The 19214-nt window shown below is 44.9% G+C and overlaps 1 protein-coding gene across 1 annotated transcript in view; it reads left to right on the top strand.

Annotated features, from left to right (window-relative positions):
- Positions 1 to 19214, top strand: part of LOC306918213 (dynein axonemal heavy chain 12-like) — a gene marked incomplete at its 3' end in the record, with an annotated part of 140907 nt that overhangs the window by 83001 nt on the left and 38692 nt on the right. Inside the window, exons 45-56 of the mRNA XM_079531089.1 lie at positions 1848 to 1985; positions 5809 to 5990; positions 6334 to 6526; positions 8265 to 8426; positions 9484 to 9678; positions 11725 to 11858; positions 12953 to 13115; positions 16794 to 16874; positions 17795 to 17971; positions 18254 to 18385; positions 18482 to 18571; positions 18818 to 18958. Of these exons, the coding sequence (XP_079387215.1) occupies positions 1848 to 1985; positions 5809 to 5990; positions 6334 to 6526; positions 8265 to 8426; positions 9484 to 9678; positions 11725 to 11858; positions 12953 to 13115; positions 16794 to 16874; positions 17795 to 17971; positions 18254 to 18385; positions 18482 to 18571; positions 18818 to 18958 (1788 nt within the window). The remainder of the gene's footprint in view (positions 1 to 1847; positions 1986 to 5808; positions 5991 to 6333; positions 6527 to 8264; positions 8427 to 9483; positions 9679 to 11724; positions 11859 to 12952; positions 13116 to 16793; positions 16875 to 17794; positions 17972 to 18253; positions 18386 to 18481; positions 18572 to 18817; positions 18959 to 19214) is intronic.

Genomic DNA, 19214 nt, shown 5'->3' with positions numbered 1-19214 from the left:
GGATATCAACGGAAAAAAGTATTGATTCCATTCAGGTCCTGAGTATTCAATTCATAATCATGACATGAAACATAACAACAAGATTCAAATAATCACAAAAAAAGAATAGAAATCACACCCGTGTGAAGTGAGGGGCGCTCTTATCATCATACATCATCTCATTCTGGCCAATCACAATTTGCGTCCTCACTTTTCCGTCTTCACTTTTATGATTTGCATTTTTTTAGAGGGAGAGGGTCAGGGCATTCCACACTTGGGTGGCGGTGCTGTAGAAGGAGAATTTACCCCACGTTTGTTTTAAAAAGTGGGTGGCACCAGATCGTTGTTCTCGCTTCCTCTGGTATAGGCCTACCTCACAGCATTTCCACGCCCCCTTTTGGAGCTAGTGGTGTTATTTTTTTTGCGGTCCATAGGCTTCCATGTTAAAAGAGGTATTTTCACAAGCCACAAACTACCATTTTGTAAAGGTAAGGTTTATTCTACTTATTTGAGTTGTTATACCATTGTGTTTTCTTCATATTATTATCGGTCTTTGACATTTTAACATTAGGAAATGTACTTAGATTATCCAGAGAAAAAAAGTGTAAATGTTAAATGACACCACTATCTACCGGAAGTGGGCGTGGAAAGGGGGCTGTGAGATAGGCCTATTGTGGCTGTGGTTGTCACTCACTTTTCTGAGGTAGTTAGTCAGGTATGCGTGTACTGAGGGCATAGAGGGCAAGGCTGCATTTACAATTTTAACCCTAGAACACTTAAACACTGGTGATTTTCATGCACCCGTACCATTATATTATTTTCATAATGTTGCTGATGTCTGAGGTGGGTGGGTCTTGACTTTCAGTACCTTCATGATGCTCAGTGACATCATAGAAGGTAGGTTTGTTTCCCTGCCCACACCCCTGGTTTATTCTACAGGCAGGTGTTCGGGTGAATTTCACCCGTGTTTAGTGAAATTAAATTAAATGATTACTATATTTACCCAGGGTATCTGGGCTAAGCTCAAGAACTTGTTTCCAGCCAGGCTCTGCTCATAGAACATTTCATCATAGTGGTTCAATGCCTTGTTCAAGGGCACTTCAGCGGTGGTAATTTAACGTTTCGGACCGCTGATTCGAACTGGCGACCTTCCGGTATCAAGACCGCTCCGCAATCCGTTCGGCCACCGCTGCCACATTGTGATAGTGTGATAGAGAAGAAATCCCATACACCCACAATGGACTTTTTTAATTTTGCATTTTTCCCCCCTAATTTTGACCCCCCGTGATAGGGTCCCCCCAATGAAATCTATTTTTAAGTGGTGCAACCACTTCCTTAAGTGACTATGTGTGTGGCTGGCTGGGTGGGTGGGTGGGTGGGTGCGTCTGAGCACGAAAACAGCATGGTTGTTTTTCACCACCTGTGCGCAACCTAACACACACACGCACATATTAACAGTATATATGGTGATTTCGGGTGTGCCAGTACAGTACAGTGCCAGTACAGTACAGTGAAGGGTACAGTAGAGGGACCCCCACACAGTAACTGTCATTTCTCAACCGTTTCGGACGTGGGGCGGCTCGCCGGAATCAGGCACCCTGGGTGCGTTCCTGTGGGTCTGGAACCCCCCCCGGACCCCCACACGGAGTTGCACCACTTACTTCACACGGGTGTGATTTTTGTTTTTATGTGAAAAGTCATGATGGAATATTGAAGAAGAGTAACTGAAGTTGCCATGTATTGCTGTACTTAAATATATTTTGATGAAAATAAATATTTTACATTGGATAAAATATACCCGTGTTTAGTGATGGTGTAACAAAACATATGTTTAGTGTTCTGGGGTTAAATGTCAATCCCAATTCCAGGTGTTCCGCGTCTTCTACGACCGGCTGGTGGACGATGCGGACCGCGCCTGGCTGTACCAGCTGACCAAGGACCTCGTCAGGGACCACTTCAGGGAGAGCTTCGACCAGCTGTTTGATCACCTGAAACGAGACGCTAAAGTGAGTCGGACGTTACATTTTAGCCATTACATTACGTTTGAATAGGAATTACATTCCTGTTTGCCTTTTGTTCGTTTAAGTATCAAATAAAGTTGAAGTCATTTTCGGGAACCACTCTTAATTAACAGAGATTTCACGTTTTTCAACTACTTCATTGGCAACACATAGAACCCAAGTTCCAACAAAGTGATAAATCAGATGGTACACAACCGTTGGTTCTGATCAAGCAATGGTTGGCCGAGTGCCATGTGTTATACTGCCAGGATGTTCTCATCAAACTCCAAACCTCAAACCTTGACACAGTATTTCCGTGTTTCGTTAAAACGTGAACTCGGGTGTGAATCCACATTGTTGTGTGAAAGCAATAGAACACTATTGGGGTTGTGTGTTATGGTGAATAACAGTGGTGATAAGCATACATGGGCAACTGGCGGCCCGGGGGCCACATGCGGTTAGTTCCTATGTTCTCAGCTGGTTGAGGAAGACATGCGTGAAGTGGATGTCTGTGTCCTATGTTCACAGCTGGTTGAGGAGGACATGCGTGAAGTGATGTTTGTTTGTTCACAGCTGGTTGAGGAGGACATGCGTGAAGTGAAGTTTGTGACCTATGTTCCCAGCTGGTTGAGGAGGACATGCGTGAAGTGATGTGTGTTTGTTCACAGCTGGTTGAGGAGGACATGCGTGAAGTGATGTTTGTTTGTTCACAGCTGGTTGAGGAGGACATACGTGAAGTGATGTTTGTTTGTTCACAGCTGGTTGAGGAGGACATGCGTGAAGTGATGTTTGTGTCCTATGTTCCCAGCTGGTTGAGGAGGACATACGTGAAGTGAAGTTTGTGTCCTATGTTCACAGCTGGTTGAGGAGGACATGCATGAAGTGATGTTTGTTTGTTCACAGCTGGTTGAGGAGGACATGTGTGAAGTGATGTTTGTTTGTTCACAGCTGGTTGAGGAGGACATGCGTGAAGTGCATGTCTGTGTCCTATGTTCACAGCTGGTTGAGGAGGACATGCATGAAGTCCATGTCTGTGTCCTATGTTCACAGCTCGTTGAGGAGGACATGCGTGAAGTGATGTTTGTTTGTTCACAGCTGGTTGAGGAGGACATGCGTGAAGTGATGTTTGTTTGTTCACAGCTGGTTGAGGAGGACATGCGTGAAGTGATGTTTGTGTCCTATATGTTCTCAGCTGGTTGAGGAGGACATGCGTGAAGTGCATGTCTGTGTCCTATGTTCACAGCTGGTTGAGGAAGACATGCATGAAGTCCATGTCTGTGTCCTATGTTCACAGCTGGTTGAGGAGGACATGCGTGAAGTGATGTTTGTTTGTTCACAGCTGGTTGAGGAGGACATGCGTGAAGTGATGTTTGTTTGTTCACAGCTGGTTGAGGAGGACATGCGTGAAGTGATGTTTGTGTCCTATATGTTCTCAGCTGGTTGAGGAGGACATGCGTGAAGTGCATGTCTGTGTCCTATGTTCACAGCTGGTTGAGGAGGACATGCGTGAAGTGCATGTCTGTGCCCTATGTTCACAGCTGGTTGAGGAAGACATGCGTGAAGTCCATGTCTGTGTCCTATGTTCACAGCTGGTTGAGGAGGACATGCGTGAAGTGCATGTCTGTGTCCTATGTTCCCAGCTGGTGGAGGAGGACATGTGTGAAGTAATGTTTGTGTCCTACATGTTCACAGCTGGTTGAGGAGGACATGCGTGAAGTGATGTTTGTCTCCTATGTTCTCCGCTGGTTGAGGAGGACATGCATGAAGTGATGTTTGTGTCCTATATGTTCCCAGCTGGTCGAGGAGGACATGCGTGAAGTGATGTTTGTTTGCTCACCGCTGGTCGAGGAGGACATGCGTGAAGTGATGTGTGTGTCCTATGTTCCCAGCTGGTTGAGGAGGACATGCGTGAAGTGATGTGTGTTTGTTCACAGCTGGTTGAGGAGGACATGCGTGAAGTGATGTTTGTTTGTTCACAGCTGGTTGAGGAGGACATACGTGAAGTGATGTTTGTTTGTTCACAGCTGGTTGATGAGGACATGCGTGAAGTGATGTTTGTGTCCTATGTTCCCAGCTGGTTGAGGAGGACATACGTGAAGTGAAGTTTGTGTCCTATGTTCACAGCTGGTTGAGGAGGACATGCATGAAGTGATGTTTGTTTGTTCACAGCTGGTTGAGGAGGACATGTGTGAAGTGATGTTTGTTTGTTCACAGCTGGTTGAGGAGGACATGCGTGAAGTGCATGTCTGTGTCCTATGTTCACAGCTGGTTGAGGAGGACATGCATGAAGTCCATGTCTGTGTCCTATGTTCACAGCTCGTTGAGGAGGACATGCGTGAAGTGATGTTTGTTTGTTCACAGCTGGTTGAGGAGGACATGCGTGAAGTGATGTTTGTTTGTTCACAGCTGGTTGAGGAGGACATGCGTGAAGTGATGTTTGTGTCCTATATGTTCTCAGCTGGTTGAGGAGGACATGCGTGAAGTGCATGTCTGTGTCCTATGTTCACAGCTGGTTGAGGAAGACATGCATGAAGTCCATGTCTGTGTCCTATGTTCACAGCTGGTTGAGGAGGACATGCGTGAAGTGATGTTTGTTTGTTCACAGCTGGTTGAGGAGGACATGCGTGAAGTGATGTTTGTTTGTTCACAGCTGGTTGAGGAGGACATGCGTGAAGTGATGTTTGTGTCCTATATGTTCTCAGCTGGTTGAGGAGGACATGCGTGAAGTGCATGTCTGTGTCCTATGTTCACAGCTGGTTGAGGAGGACATGCGTGAAGTGCATGTCTGTGCCCTATGTTCACAGCTGGTTGAGGAAGACATGCGTGAAGTCCATGTCTGTGTCCTATGTTCACAGCTGGTTGAGGAGGACATGCGTGAAGTGCATGTCTGTGTCCTATGTTCCCAGCTGGTGGAGGAGGACATGTGTGAAGTAATGTTTGTGTCCTACATGTTCACAGCTGGTTGAGGAGGACATGCGTGAAGTGATGTTTGTCTCCTATGTTCTCCGCTGGTTGAGGAGGACATGCATGAAGTGATGTTTGTGTCCTATATGTTCCCAGCTGGTCGAGGAGGACATGCGTGAAGTGATGTTTGTTTGCTCACCGCTGGTCGAGGAGGACATGCGTGAAGTGATGTGTGTGTCCTATGTTCCCAGCTGGTTGAGGAGGACATGCGTGAAGTGATGTTTGTGTCCTATGTTCCCAGCTGGTTGAGGAGGACATGCGTGAAGTGATGTCTGTGTCCTATGTTCACAGCTGGTTGAGGAGGACATGCGTGAAGTGATGTTTGTTTGTTCACAGCTGGTTGAGGAGGACATGCGTGAAGTGATGTATGTGTCCTATGTTCACAGCTGGTTGAGGAGGACATGCGTGAAGTGATGTCTGTTTGTTCTCAGCTGGTTGAGGAGGACATGCGTGAAGTGAAGTTTGTGTCCTATGTTCACAGCTGATTGAGGAGGACATGCGTGAAGTGATGTCTGTGTCCTATGTTCACAGCTGGTTGAGGAGGACATGTGTGAAGTGATGTCTGTTTGTTCTCAGCTGGTTGAGGAGGACATGCGTGAAGTGATGTCTGTGTCCTATGTTCACAGCTAGTTGAGGAGGACATGCGTGAAGTGATGTTTGTTTGTTCACAGCTGGTTGAGGAGGACATGCGTGAAGTGATGTTTGTTTGTTCACAGCTGGTTGAGGAGGACATGCGTGAAGTGATGTTTGTGTCCTATATGTTCTCAGCTTGTTGAGGAGGACATGCGTGAAGTCATGTTTGTTTGTTCACAGCTGGTTGAGGAGGACATGCGTAAAGTGATGTTTGTGTCCTATATGTTCTCAGCTGGTTGAGGAGGACATGCGTGACCTGATGTTCGGGGACTACATGAATCCCGACGCGGTGGAGTCGGAGCAACGCCTCTACGCCGAGGTGCCGTCGGTGGAGAGCTTCGGCCAGGTGGCAGAGTTATGTCTGGGAGAATACAACCACACTCACAAGAACCGCATGAACCTCGTCATCTTCCGGTAATATAGCACCCGCTTCCAATGTTACGTAAGGGATAATGTATGGCTGCGTTGGTCACTGTTGATAGATAAATCACCGACAAGGTGATTATCAACAATGACCACTCAGCTTGTGGATCGGCTATTTTCAAAACATTGTTTTGTTATACATTTGAAAACTAGAAATGAGACATTCTGCATAATGAATACTTTTACTTTTTGTACATTTTTTTGACGCCAATACTTTTGGTACTTTTATCGAAGTACATTTTGAATTCTGGACTTTCACTTGTAACAGAGTATTTCTACGTTGCAGTAACACGTGAGTACTTTTTCCCCCCCACCACTGTGTGTGTATATAAAGCTACGTGCTGGAGCACCTGTCGCGCATCAGCCGCGTGTTGAAACAGTCGGGGGGCAACGCCCTGCTGGTGGGGGTGGGGGGCAGCGGGCGCCAGTCCATCACCCGCCTGGCCACCTCCATGGCCCACATGACGCTCTACCAGCCCGAGATCACCAGGAGCTACGGCATGAACGAGTGGAGGGACGACCTAAAGGCAGGTGGAGTTTGGGGTGGTACTCATGTTTCCTATATAACTGTATGAACTTGTATATCTATTCTGTAATGTCCACGCCCCACCATCAGGTGATGTCACCGATTAGTAATTCTCAGCACCTGAGCTGTATTGTTTGAGCTCTTTAAGAGCAAGTTCTTTGTCTGTGAAAATCATATAGCACTGACGACAGTGGCGTGCACAGACATTTAGAGGGGCAGGTGCTCAAGTGGAAAAAAAGGGCACTTTGTGCAGCACGTGGAACCGGCCGGTTGCCTTAATAGTGTGAGATGTATAGATTGTGGGGCCTAAATAATATATTAGAAGCTACATACTTAGTGTACAGTGTAACTGTACAAAATAAGAAAGTGTTTTTTTTTGTTTGTTTTTCGAAAGGGCACATTGCCAAAAGGTGCTCTAGCACCCCCTAGTGTCTATCTGTGCACGTCACTGACTGACAAAGGTCTTAGGACCGAAACGTTTGCTTTTTAATTGCACTTTGAGCACAGAGCACTTTATGAGCATGATAAAATAAAAGGAAACATGTTTCCCTAAGTCTCAGTCTATAGAAGTTTTTACTTAATTTTGTTATACAGTGAGCGAGTCGTGTTTCCTCTATGTTTTTGAGACCACCGCTCCTGTAGTTAAGTTTGAAAAAAGGACGAAAAAAGTTTTCTCAGTGCTTCGGAGTTTGGGGTGGGCAATTCTTTTAATAGTAATATATATATATATATACAGCTCCATCTCAACAAATATATTCTGCAAAAGTTCATTTTCTTCCGTAACATAATTGAAAAAGTGAAACTTTCATATATTCTCAATTCATTATGCATCAAGTGAAATATTTTAAACCTTTTTTTGTTGATTTGGCATACAGCTCATGAAAATCAAAAAATCCTATCTCAATATATTAGAATATTTTATGAGACCACTAAAAAAATGATTGTTTTAATCCAGAAATGTCAACCATCTGAAATGTATATATGAATGTATGCAGTCAATACTTGGTCTGGACTACTTTTGAACAAATTATTTCATCAATGGGGTGTGGCATAGAGGTGATCAGCCTGTGGCAACGTTGTGGTGTTTTGGAAGCCCAGGTTTGCTTTGATAACAGCCGTAAATGCATTTGTATTGTTCAGTCTTAAGTCTCACACCTTCCTCTTGACAATCCAACCTAGATTCTCTGTGGGCTTCAGGTCAGGCCAGTTGGCTGGTCAGTTAAGCACAGTAATACTATGGTCAGTACAGTAGTTACACTAGAAGTTTTGGCACTGTGGGCAGGTGCCAAGTCGAGCTGGAAAGGAAAATCGGCATCTCCATAAAGCCTGTATGTATGAAGAAATATGTTCGTCGACTACCTTTCATTGACGAAACCTAAACAAAAACTATGACTAAAACTAAGACTAAATATACTGACAATTTCGTCAACAAATACAAACTAGACTAAAAAGTTAAGGAGGGACTAGTGGAGAATAAATCATTTTATGTTTGGTTGTGCAGCTCGGGCAAGCAAGTGTAAAATCAGCCATTACGACGCACGCCATCAAGTTGACAAAATCAACTGTAGATTTAGTCGACTTAGAACTAGACTGACACTAAAACTATTTCCGATGACTAAAATGAAAGAAATTTTATTCAAAAAGACCTACGACCAAAACAAAATCAAAATTTGCTTGTCAAAAAACCAACGACTAGTTTTCCAACAACAACATCCTGTCTCTCCTTCCTCGTTCTGCAGCTGCTGCTGAAGAACGCCGGGGTCAAAGGTCAGCGGACTGTGTTCCTGCTGACCGACGCGCAGATCAAAGAGGAGGCGTTTCTGGAAGACGTGGACAGCCTGTTGAACACGGGAGAGGTCCCCAACCTGTTCCCCCCAGACGAGAAGAGCGAGATCATGGAGGTACGTAAGAGGTCCCCAACCTGTTCCCCCCAGACGAGAAGAGCGAGATCATGGAGGTACGTAAGAGGTCCCCAACCTGTTCCCCCCAGACGAGAAGAGCGAGATCATGGAGGTACGTAGTGCTGCACGATTAACCCATTTAGGGCGGGAACCCCTTTTGGTGTTTTAAGCATTATGTTACACTTTAGCTATTGAAAAATAGCAGATCTACAAGCTCATAGCGTGGCACCGATTGCCGCGCTATGAGCTTATAGGTCTGCTATTTTCTTTTTATTGTGAAAATGTAGTGCAAATCTTTGAATATATAACGTTTTTAACTCAAATCTTTGCTTCCGGGGGGGTCCCTGGAACAAACATAATCAGATGGGGGTCGGTGGCCAAATACATATATTTGTGGGGGTCCTTGACATGAAAATGTATGAGAACGACTGACTTAGAAACATGGATTTTTCAAGAAAACTGTCAGGATTTAGAAGACATTTGTAGAACCGTCCTCAGGTCTAAATGCTTTAATCTAAAAAAGATCGCAATCTAGATCTCATTTCTAAATTTGAGCAAGAATGGTACAGCACTCGTTGGCTGTCCAATTCATTTTAGTTACTCGGAACGCCTCGGGATCCCCCAGGAGGAAGTTACTAATGTTGCCTCTGGAGAGGCAATCCTGGAGCTCTCTGGTGGAGCTGTTGCCCCCGCGACCCGACTACGGATAAGCGGTTGAAGATGGATGGATGGATGGATGGATGGATGGATGGATAGCCCGAAACGATTTGGTCCCTGGGTGTTTAAAAGGAACCAGGTGGCTATTTGCAGCGGCCTGCGCCAGGCCATTTTGGTTACAGTTACAGTTAGGCTGAAGAAATGGAAAATAATAGCCCGGGCGGACCCACAAAATTAGGCTGAAGAAACTGCAAATAATCCCAACCCCTTATACACACAAAATGGTGTCAGACCCTGGGAGTTTAAATGGAAGCAGGAGGCTATTTGCAGGCCCCCGGTGCATTCGTTTCTTCTCTAATGTCTTCACTTTGCCGCCCTCCCTCTCTCTCTCTTTCTCCAGACGGTGCGTCCTTTCGCCCAGGTTGGCAACAAGACGCTGGAGCTCAGCCCTCTGGCGTTGTTCGCTTTCTTCGTGACGCGCTGCAGGGAGAACCTGCACATCGTGGTGGCCTTCAGTCCTATCGGAGACGCCTTCCGAAACCGACTGCGGCAGTTCCCTTCTCTCATCAACTGCTGCACCATCGACTGGTTCCAGGTAACAGTTCCCTTCTCTCATCAACTGCTGCACCATCGACTGGTTCCAGGTAACAGTTCCCTTCTCTCATCAACTGCTGCACCATCGACTGGTTCCAGGTAACAGTTCCCTTCTCTCATCAACTGCTGCACCATCGACTGGTTCCAGGTAACAGTTCCCTTCTCTCATCAACTGCTGCACCATCGACTGGTTCCAGGTAACAGTTCCCTTCTCTCATCAACTGCTGCACCATCGACTGGTTCCAGGTAACAGTTCCCTTCTCTCATCAACTGCTTTACCATCACCTGGTTCCAGCCTGGTACACCTAGCCTGGCCCAGCCAGTGTGCTTTCTGGTCTAGAGGGGCGGGTGCGCTTGGAGCAAGCACTGGAGAAATATTGGTTCACCGATCAGTCTGCCCCTCTCCCCAGCAGCGGTGAAAACTGACACTGTCACTCTACTGCACTGTAGTTCACTCCCACTCCTAGACCAGACCCTTTCATTTTTTGAGCCGAATGCGAATGCAAATAAAAGCCTGGATACCGAGGCTCAGGCTACAGGTACACCCAATAGAACCATCTTATGTACTGTGCATTTTTGTCTCCACCAGGCCGAAGGCATGGGGAGAGAGTATGTTTTGCACTCCGTCCGTGTGTCCGTCCGTCCTTCCTTCCGTCCGTCTGTGTACAGCTAATCTCCGGCACCGTTAACCCGGTCGATGCCAAACTTTGCACACACACTCCCTGGATGCCAACGATGAACCTCTGCCCCACATTTTCCAGAACGGCCTGTTATAGCGCCACCATGAGGCAGCTTTTCACATTTTTTACCTAAAACTGCACAGATCTGCGTGAAACGTTGCATGCACACTCCCTAGAGGCCAAGGACAAACCTTTGACCTGCATTTTCCGCATCTGCCTTTTATAGCGCCACCAGGAGGCCGACTTTTGTAAAACACATTTTTTGATATTACTCCTCCAGATTCTGTCCAAAAATCTCACAAATCGTTACACAGTATCTCTATGGTCATGTGCTCAAGTCGGATCTGTCTGATATTTCATATTCCATCCTAATTGGCTATAATTGGCTTTCACAGTTTGCAAGATTGCCCCGTTTTGAACAATAGCCTCAAATCATGAACGCAGCATGCAATTTACGTGAAATCTTTCACACATTTTCTTACTAGGCTGAGGAATATATCCCACCCTTTTCACATTGGCCTGTTATAGCGCCACCAACAGGTTGATTTTTGCAAAACAATTTTTTTGACAAAATGCCTCAAATCATCCAATTGCCATCAAAGGCGTATGAAGAAATGGCAATCGGTACACATGATCTCTGTAGTCATGTGATCAAGACGAGTCTGTTGGATTTCTCAGATTGTACACTGATTGGCTAAGATTGCCTTCCAAAGTTTTCAGGAGTGGCCCGTTTTGTACAAAATGCTGCACATGTCTTGCTCATCCAGAATTCTATCCTCAGAGATGCTATGAGTGATCTGGCTCTGCATTTCCTCAACAAAATGAAGCAAATTGTTGCAAAAACAAATACAAAAAAACATCCTCCTAAACATTTTGCCAAACATCACACACACTCCTATCCTCCTGGTGGAGACCTGTGCCCGGAAGGGCACTTTTTCTAGTTTCCTGCTGGAATAGTCCTCTGTTCTCTCCTCCTGTCATGGCAGCCGTATCGTATCGTATGTGGTGTTGTGCTCTGACGGTCCTCTGTTCTCTCCTCCTGTCATGGCAGCCGTATCGTATTGTATGTGGTGTTGTGCTCTGACGGTCCTCTGTTCTCTCCTCCTGTCATGGCAGCCGTATCGTATGTGGTGTTGTGCTCTGACGGTCCTCTGTTCTCTCCTCCTGTCATGGCAGCCGTATCGTATGTGGTGTTGTGCTCTGACGGTCCTCTTGTTCTCTCCTCCTATCATGGCAGCCGTATCGTATCGTATGTGGTGTTGTGCTCTGACGGTCCTCTGTTCTTTCCTCCTGTCATGGCAGCCGTATCGTATCGTATGTGGTGTTGTCCTCTGACGGTCCTCTGTTCTCTCCTCCTGTCATGGCAGGCGTGGCCGGAGGAGGCTCTGGAGCGCGTGGCCAACTCCTTCCTGGAGCCGCTGGAGATGAGCCCACACGAGCGGCGGGAGATCGTCCCCATCTGCAAGACCTTCCACACGTCTGCCAAGGAGCTCTCACAGAGGCATGATGACATTATCTTCTTTATATGTAGAGCTGTCCCAAAGGCATGGCATTACCTTCTTTATCAGGTTTAGCAGATCGAATGATGATCCATGCTTCGGTGGTTCAAATCCCGGCTCCTCCTGTCTACATGTCGAAGACACTGAACCACACATTGCCTCCAATGAGTCGGTCGGTGTGAGCTTGCCACCATTGGTGTGTGAATGTGGGAAGTGAGGGCCCTGGGGTTGAGTTTTTCGCCGCTTCACCTCCCAAATGATGAATGAATGGACCATTGTAAAGCACTTTGAGGACTTGGAAAAGCGCTATAAAATTGCCATTCGTGCGCACTTCTGCCAAGGAGCTGTTACAGGGGCATTACCTTCTTTGTCCATTGAGACCTGGAACGCATTTGTGTCACTTTAGCTTTTAACCACTTTTTATGGTTATTTTATACTTTTGCTATTGAAAAACATCAAGCTTGTAGATCTGCTATTTTTGAAAAATCGTGAAAATGTGGCGCAAATCTTTGAATATATATATCCTTTCAACGCGAACGTTTTAACTCATATCTTTGCTTTACGGGGGCTCCCGGCCTGGAACAACATATTTTCAGATGGGGGTCGGCGGCCCAATACAGATAATAATTGCCTTGGTTCTAAACATGAAATAGTTTGAAAACCACTGATATAGAAACAACGTTTTTTCAGGAAACGGTCATGATTTAGAAGACATTTATACTAGAACCACTGCTTCATACGCCGCCCTTAATGAGTGAAGCTATGTTCTGATTGTCAGGTTCCTGTCAGAACTGTGTTAATGAATAAGGCTATACGTTGTGATCTGGTCAGGTTCCTGTCAGAACTGTGTTAATGAATAAGGCTATATGTTGTGATCTGGTCAGGTTCCTGTCAGAACTGGGTTAATGAATAATTCTGTACGTTGTGATCTGGTCAGGTTCCTGTCAGAACTGTGTTAATGAATAAGGCTATATGTTGTGATCTGGTCAGGTTCCTGTCAGAACTGGGTTAATGAATAATTCTGTACGTTGTGATCTGGTCAGGTTCCTGTCAGAACTGTGTTAATGAATAAGTCTATATGTTGTGATCTGGTCAGGTTCCTGTCAGAACTGGGCCGCCATAACTACGTGACGCCCACCTCCTACCTGGAGCTGCTGGCGGCGTTCCGCATGCTGCTCACCCGCAGACGAGACGCCGTCATGAAGGCCAAGAGGAGGTACACCAACGGCCTGGACAAGCTGGCCTTCGCAGAGTCTCAGGTATGTCTATGTCCTTAAAACCGGGAACGCCTTTTTGGTGTTTAAAGCATTATGTTATACTTTAGCTATTGAAAAATAGCAGATCTACAAGCTCATAGCGCGGCACCAAGTGCCGTCAGCTATTTTTGAAAAATCGTGAAAATGTGGCGCAAATCTTTGAATATATATTCTTTCAGAGCGAACGTTTTTTTAACTCAAATCCTTGCTTCTGGGGAGGACCCTGGAACAACATTCAGATGGAGGTCGGCGGCCAATGACATATTTTTGGGGGTCCTTGACATGAAATAGTTTGAGAACCACTGACATAGAAACATAGGTTTTTCTGAAAACTGTCAGGATTTAGAAGACATTTGTAGAACAGTCCTCAGGTCTAAATGGGTTTTAATGAGTTCCGCACTACTACTTATGACTGCATGACTCTGATTACATTCATTCACTACTACTTATGACTGCATGACTCTGATTACATTCATTCACTACTACTTATGACTGCATGACTCTGATTACATTCATTCACTACTACTTATGACTGCATGACTCTGATTACATTCATTCACTACTACTTATGACTGCATGACTCTGATTACATTCATTTTGATACCATTACAGAGTATTAGATTGAGTCAAAGTAGCGATAGAATATACATGTTCAGAAGTAGTGTTGATTCTGACAGCAAATTTAGTTGTAGTCTTTTGAATAAAATTCCATTTTGTTTTAGTTGTAGTCTTTTGAATAAAATTCCATTTCGTTTTAGTTGTAGTCTTTTGAATAAAATTCCATTTCGTTTTAGTTGTAGTCTTTTGAATAAAATTCCATTTAGTTTTAGTTGTAGTCTTTTGAATAAAATTCCATTTAGTTTTAGTTGTAGTCTTTTGAATAAAATTCCATTTAGTTTTAGTTGTAGTCTTTTGAATAAAATTCCATTTCGTTTTAGTTGTAGTCTTTTGAATAAAATTCCATTTCGTTTTAGTCATACATGTCTTCAAATGGCTGGTTTAGAACAGCAGGGAAGTAGGTTTAGAATGACAGTACCTAAACATAATAATTCAACATCATGGGCTGCTCCTTTCATGCTGTCTCACAAAACAGATTGTGGTCGGCCAAACTATAGTTTTTACTAATCCCTATAATTATCAGTCAAGCAGCCTTTGAATGTTGGCATGGCCAGACTAATATATCACTGCGTACAGTGGCGATAGACACTAGGGGGTGCTAGAGCACCACCTGCCCTTGCCCTCTGGACAGCAATGTACATGCCCTTTATTATTATGCCCATTCTTGATTAAAAAATAATAATCTTCTAATATATTATTTATGCACCAAAATCTATAAATCTCACACTATTAAAGGACCACTTCACCACTTTTCAACTTCTCTTCCTATAATTGGTCCTAACTAATGTTCATGATAAAATACCACCATTTTTTCCTACTCAGTCTGTGTCTCATAGGAGGGCTGTGGGCAGTTCAGAAACCCGTCCACCAGTGACATCATCGATGGTGAATCCAAGCTAATAGAAACGGCAGGCTTTCTTTTCCTGAAAAGTTGCAATGCAAAAGTTGAAGCCATAGTTCTCACGATAATACAAATCTAAATATATTTTGTTTAAAAAAAGATCTGCCTAATGATGATGTCACTGGTCGACGGGTGTCCGAACTGCCCAAAGCCCTCCTATGAGACACAGACTGAGTAGGAAAAAATGGTGGTGTTTTATCATGAACATTAGTGAGGACCAATTAGCTCTTCGCTAAGTCCCACCCAAGCCCGTTGTTGGCCAATACCACGTTAGCGACGGTTACTAAGGTAGAAAACTGGTCACGCTTGCAATGCTGGTCAAAATGTTTAAGCAGTGTCAATAAATATATTTGCTGTACAGCATGTGTGGACCTCAGAAAGAGGGTTTGTTTTCTTACCTTGTTATGAGCAAACTAGTCCGTTCCATGAATTATTTCGCTCCGTTGTGCAGTTTAATAGTACATATTAGAAATAAAAATAGGCTCTCATTGACTTCCATTGTAACGGGGAAACAGCTCTCAAAGTCACTCTTTTAGAACACTAAGCTGAATCTGACCGTTTATGACATCAGGAAAACTCACTCACTTCTATTTTTAATAAAAAATGTCAACGTTGTCTTGTCTGTTTTTGTTTTGACTTCAGTGTTGCCACATTGTGTGAGAGAAATAAGCCAACCCACCTCCAAAAACAAGCCAACTCTTAAAGCCAAATCAAGAAAAACAAGCCAAAACAAACACAATAATATGACCATATATAATCATAATAAAAAGATTGTATGCATTTATCATTATAAATACTATGTAGGCCTATGTCTATGATAATTCATGTTTTGGTAATGTATTACATACACTAATTATTAGCCTTAAGCCAAAAGTAGCGGGAAATAAGCAGACCTGGCAACCCTGACAAGTTTGTGTGGAAAGAAGTTCCGGTTTGCCTACAAAACGATCTGATTGGTCCAAATCTGTACACACACTTCTGAAGTAGCCTCGGTCTCAGCCTTCCATCCAGGCCGTTGGATGTAAACAAATGTATTTGATCTCGTCCACTTGTCGCAAACACCATACACAATTTTGGACGCGTTTGAGGGAGACACTTTAGGAGAAATGTCTGGGACTGCAGCTGGGTGCTCAAACAGCATGGAGACTTGTTTACAAACGAGAGTTGGGAACACCAGAACCGCTTCACTGTATATCTCCAACCAAAATAGTTACTTTATAAATCTATCAAAAGACGAAAAGTTTTCCTGATGTCATAAACTGTCAGAATCAGCTTTTGTTGTGTTCGCTTATGTGCTAACTGACTGACTTTGACAGCCAGGTATTTGACCAGCATGCAAGCGTGACCAGTTTTCTACCTTAGTAACCGTCGCTAACGTGGTATTGGCCAACAACGGGCTTGGGTGGGACTTAGCGAAGAGTGAATTAATTATATGAAGAGATGTTGAAAAGTGGTCCTTTAAGGCAACCGTCCGGTTCCAGTCACTGCACAAGGTGCCCTTTTTTCACTTGAGCACCTGCCCCTCTAAATGTCTGTGCACGCCACTGACTGCGTAGATATTAGTCTGGAACTTCGCTGTGGAAGATTTATTTCCAAGGGGGCGGGGTTACAAACAGATTCCAGCCCTACAGCAAAAAAAAAAGTCTCGCTTTGAATAGTTGGCTCTGATTGGTCACCCACAACTCTGGGGTGAGCGAAATGTAATTAAAAGCTGAGTTTTTCCTGGGGAAGATTCGTCTAGTTTGAATGTCACTGTAATGTCAGAACATCTCTCTGCCTCGGTACCCAGGCTTTAAAGGTATATTCAGTGATTTCACTTAATTCAAATATCACTTATTTTTTTGTTTTGTTGTGATAATCCTCCCTACTATAGAGTGTGCTGACCATATAAGGAGTTCCTCCCTGTCCCCAGTTCACCCCTGGGGTCAAAAAACCTTAGGTTTTGTTTTTGGCTATAGGTGGCCCAGTCTTCATCCAATCAGGATAGAGAGGGGGCTTCCGCCAATCAAGATCGAGCAGGGGCGGGCCTTGGTGTGCGTGCTGTTGGCCTGTTGTGTGTTCCCCCACTGTAGTGCGTGCATGTGCACATCTTGGTTTTTTTTCCAAATCACCCAAATCACTGAATGCTCCTTTAATTTCCGTTCGCATCGCTGTCTCTGCAGGTGGGTGAGATGAAGAAGGAGTTGGTGAACCTCCAGCCCAAACTGGAGCAGGCCAAGATCGAGAACATCAAGATGATTCAGGTGAATGAGTGCTAATTGCTTCATTGAAGGTTAATAGTGGAGGAGTTTAGGGAGAGATACGGGAAATTTAGCGCCAATTCGTCTAAAAGCGCCACATTTTGCACAGATGTAGCCCAGGGCGCCGGAGCCGGCAACCTCCGGGGTCGCCACAGCGGTCAAATCCATATGGCCACCATTAATAGCCTACTGTATATAAGGCAAAACATTTTTTCAAAATTTCATTAAGCTTTAAGCAGCATGTGACGTGTCAAACTAGGTTTTTTTTTCATTAGTTTTGCACAAAAAACACTGGGACTGGTCACATATGCACATTTGTGATGCCGTTTTGTAGCCCAAGGAGTGTTATTCGTGCAAAACGAAATAGTTTGACACGTCACATGCTACTTAAAGCATAATGACATGTAGACATGTTTTGCCTTATAGGCCTATAGGCTGTTTTCGGTGGCCATATGGATTTGGCCACTGTGGCGATCCCGAAGGTCGCCAGCTCAGGCGCCCCTAGCTAAATCATTAGAGCATGCCCTGAGCTACATCTGTGCAAATGTGGCGCTTTTAGACGAATTAACGCGAAATATATCCTCAACTATATCCACTTTCAACCCCAAATTGATGTAACTTGCAAATGGTAAATGGTGCATTTATATAGTGCCTTTATCCAAGGCGCTTTACATAGATTGTGCATTACATTCACCCATTCATACACCGATTGCGGCGGAAGCCATGCAAGGTACCAACCAGCACATCGGGAGCAATTTGGGGTTCAGTGTCTTGCCCAAGGACACTTCGACATGTAAACAGGAGGAGCCGGGATTCGAACTGCCGACCCATGGATCATTGGACGACCTGCTCTACCTCCTGAGCCACAGTCGCCCCCTGCGAGTTTGTTTTCCACCCCTGCTACCTTCCTTCCTTCCTTCCAGGTGATTGAGGTGGAGTCTGTGGAGGCCGAGGCTAAGACTAAGGAGGTGCGCGTGGACGAGGAGGCTGCCTCCATCAAGGCCGGCGAGGCCCAGGCTCTGAAGGACGAGTGTGAGAGCGAGCTGGCCGAGGCCATCCCTGCGCTGGAGGCTGCCCGCACCGCCTTGAACACGCTGAAGGTACTACGCGCCCAACCAGGGCTTTGATTGTATTATATACATTGTGGTCCCAGAGATAGAAATGGGGGACTGTAGCCTAATTCAGGTCAAACCGGGTGCCTGTGATATGAAAATGGTTGAAAATCACTGCTAGAGCTGTAAAAAACTTCTCTTATGGGGGTCCTTGGCATATATGTTCAAATGGGGGTCCGCAGGCTAATGAGTGTCATTTTGGGGGTCCTTGACATGAAAAGGTTTGACCTGTTTAGATTGTGTGACAGGCAGTCTTCTCCTTCCTTTCAGCCATCAGACGTGACGATAGTGAAGTCCATGACAAACCCTCCAGAAGGGGTGAAGCTGGTCATGGCAGCCGTGTGCGTGATGAAGGACATCAAGCCGGATAAGATCACTGACCCGTCTGGGACTGGACAGAAGGTTAGTGACCTACACACTACTACAGCACACATCATCTAACGTGTGGCATTCTAAAACTTTGCTATCACTTCACATCATTTCGTTTGTTTGTTTCAGATCGTTGACTATTGGGGTCCAAGCAAGAAGCTTCTGGGGGACATGAACTTCCTACGTGATCTGAAGCATTACGACAAGGATAACATTCCAGTGAGTTCTAATTCCACTTCATTCCTAAACGTCTGTATTAACTATTTATTATATAATATTATCTGAAACATTACGACATGGGTAACATTCCAATTCTAATTCCACTTAATTTGTGTGAAAATGTCTGAGAACCACTGAAAACTGTCATGATTTAGAAGGCATTTGTAAAATCGAACTTAGGTCTAAATGGGTTAAACTAAAGTCTCTCTCTCTCTCTCTCTCTCTCTCTCTCTGTCCATATCACAGGTCCCGGTGATGCAGAAGATTCGCACCAAGTACATGAACAATCCTGACTTTGACCCAAGCAAGGTGGCCAAAGCCTCCTCCGCTGCAGAGGGCCTTTGCAAGTGGATCCAAGCCATGGAAGTGTACGACAGAGTGATAAAGGTACAATGACCTTGAGGTCAACACATGGCAGGACAAAAGTGACGTCAACAGCTATAAAAAATCTGTCTTACGGCCAAGCTACACCAGGCTTTTCTCGCGCGTTTACCCTAAACGCGCGGCTCGCGCGTGCGTTTTTTAAAATAGGACTGGACCTAAATTAAACGCACGCGCGGGAGAAAACGCGCGAGAAACACGCGAGAAAAGCCTGGTGTAGCTTGGCCGTCAGAAGGTCCTCTCAAACTGTGATATCTCAACA

Source organism: Electrona antarctica (genome assembly GCF_951216825.1).
Source record: "Electrona antarctica genome assembly, contig: scaffold_218, whole genome shotgun sequence".
Lineage (NCBI taxonomy): Eukaryota > Metazoa > Chordata > Actinopteri > Myctophiformes > Myctophidae > Electrona > Electrona antarctica.
Note: the sequence above shows the minus strand (reverse complement) of the source record. Positions and strands in the feature narration are given on the sequence as shown.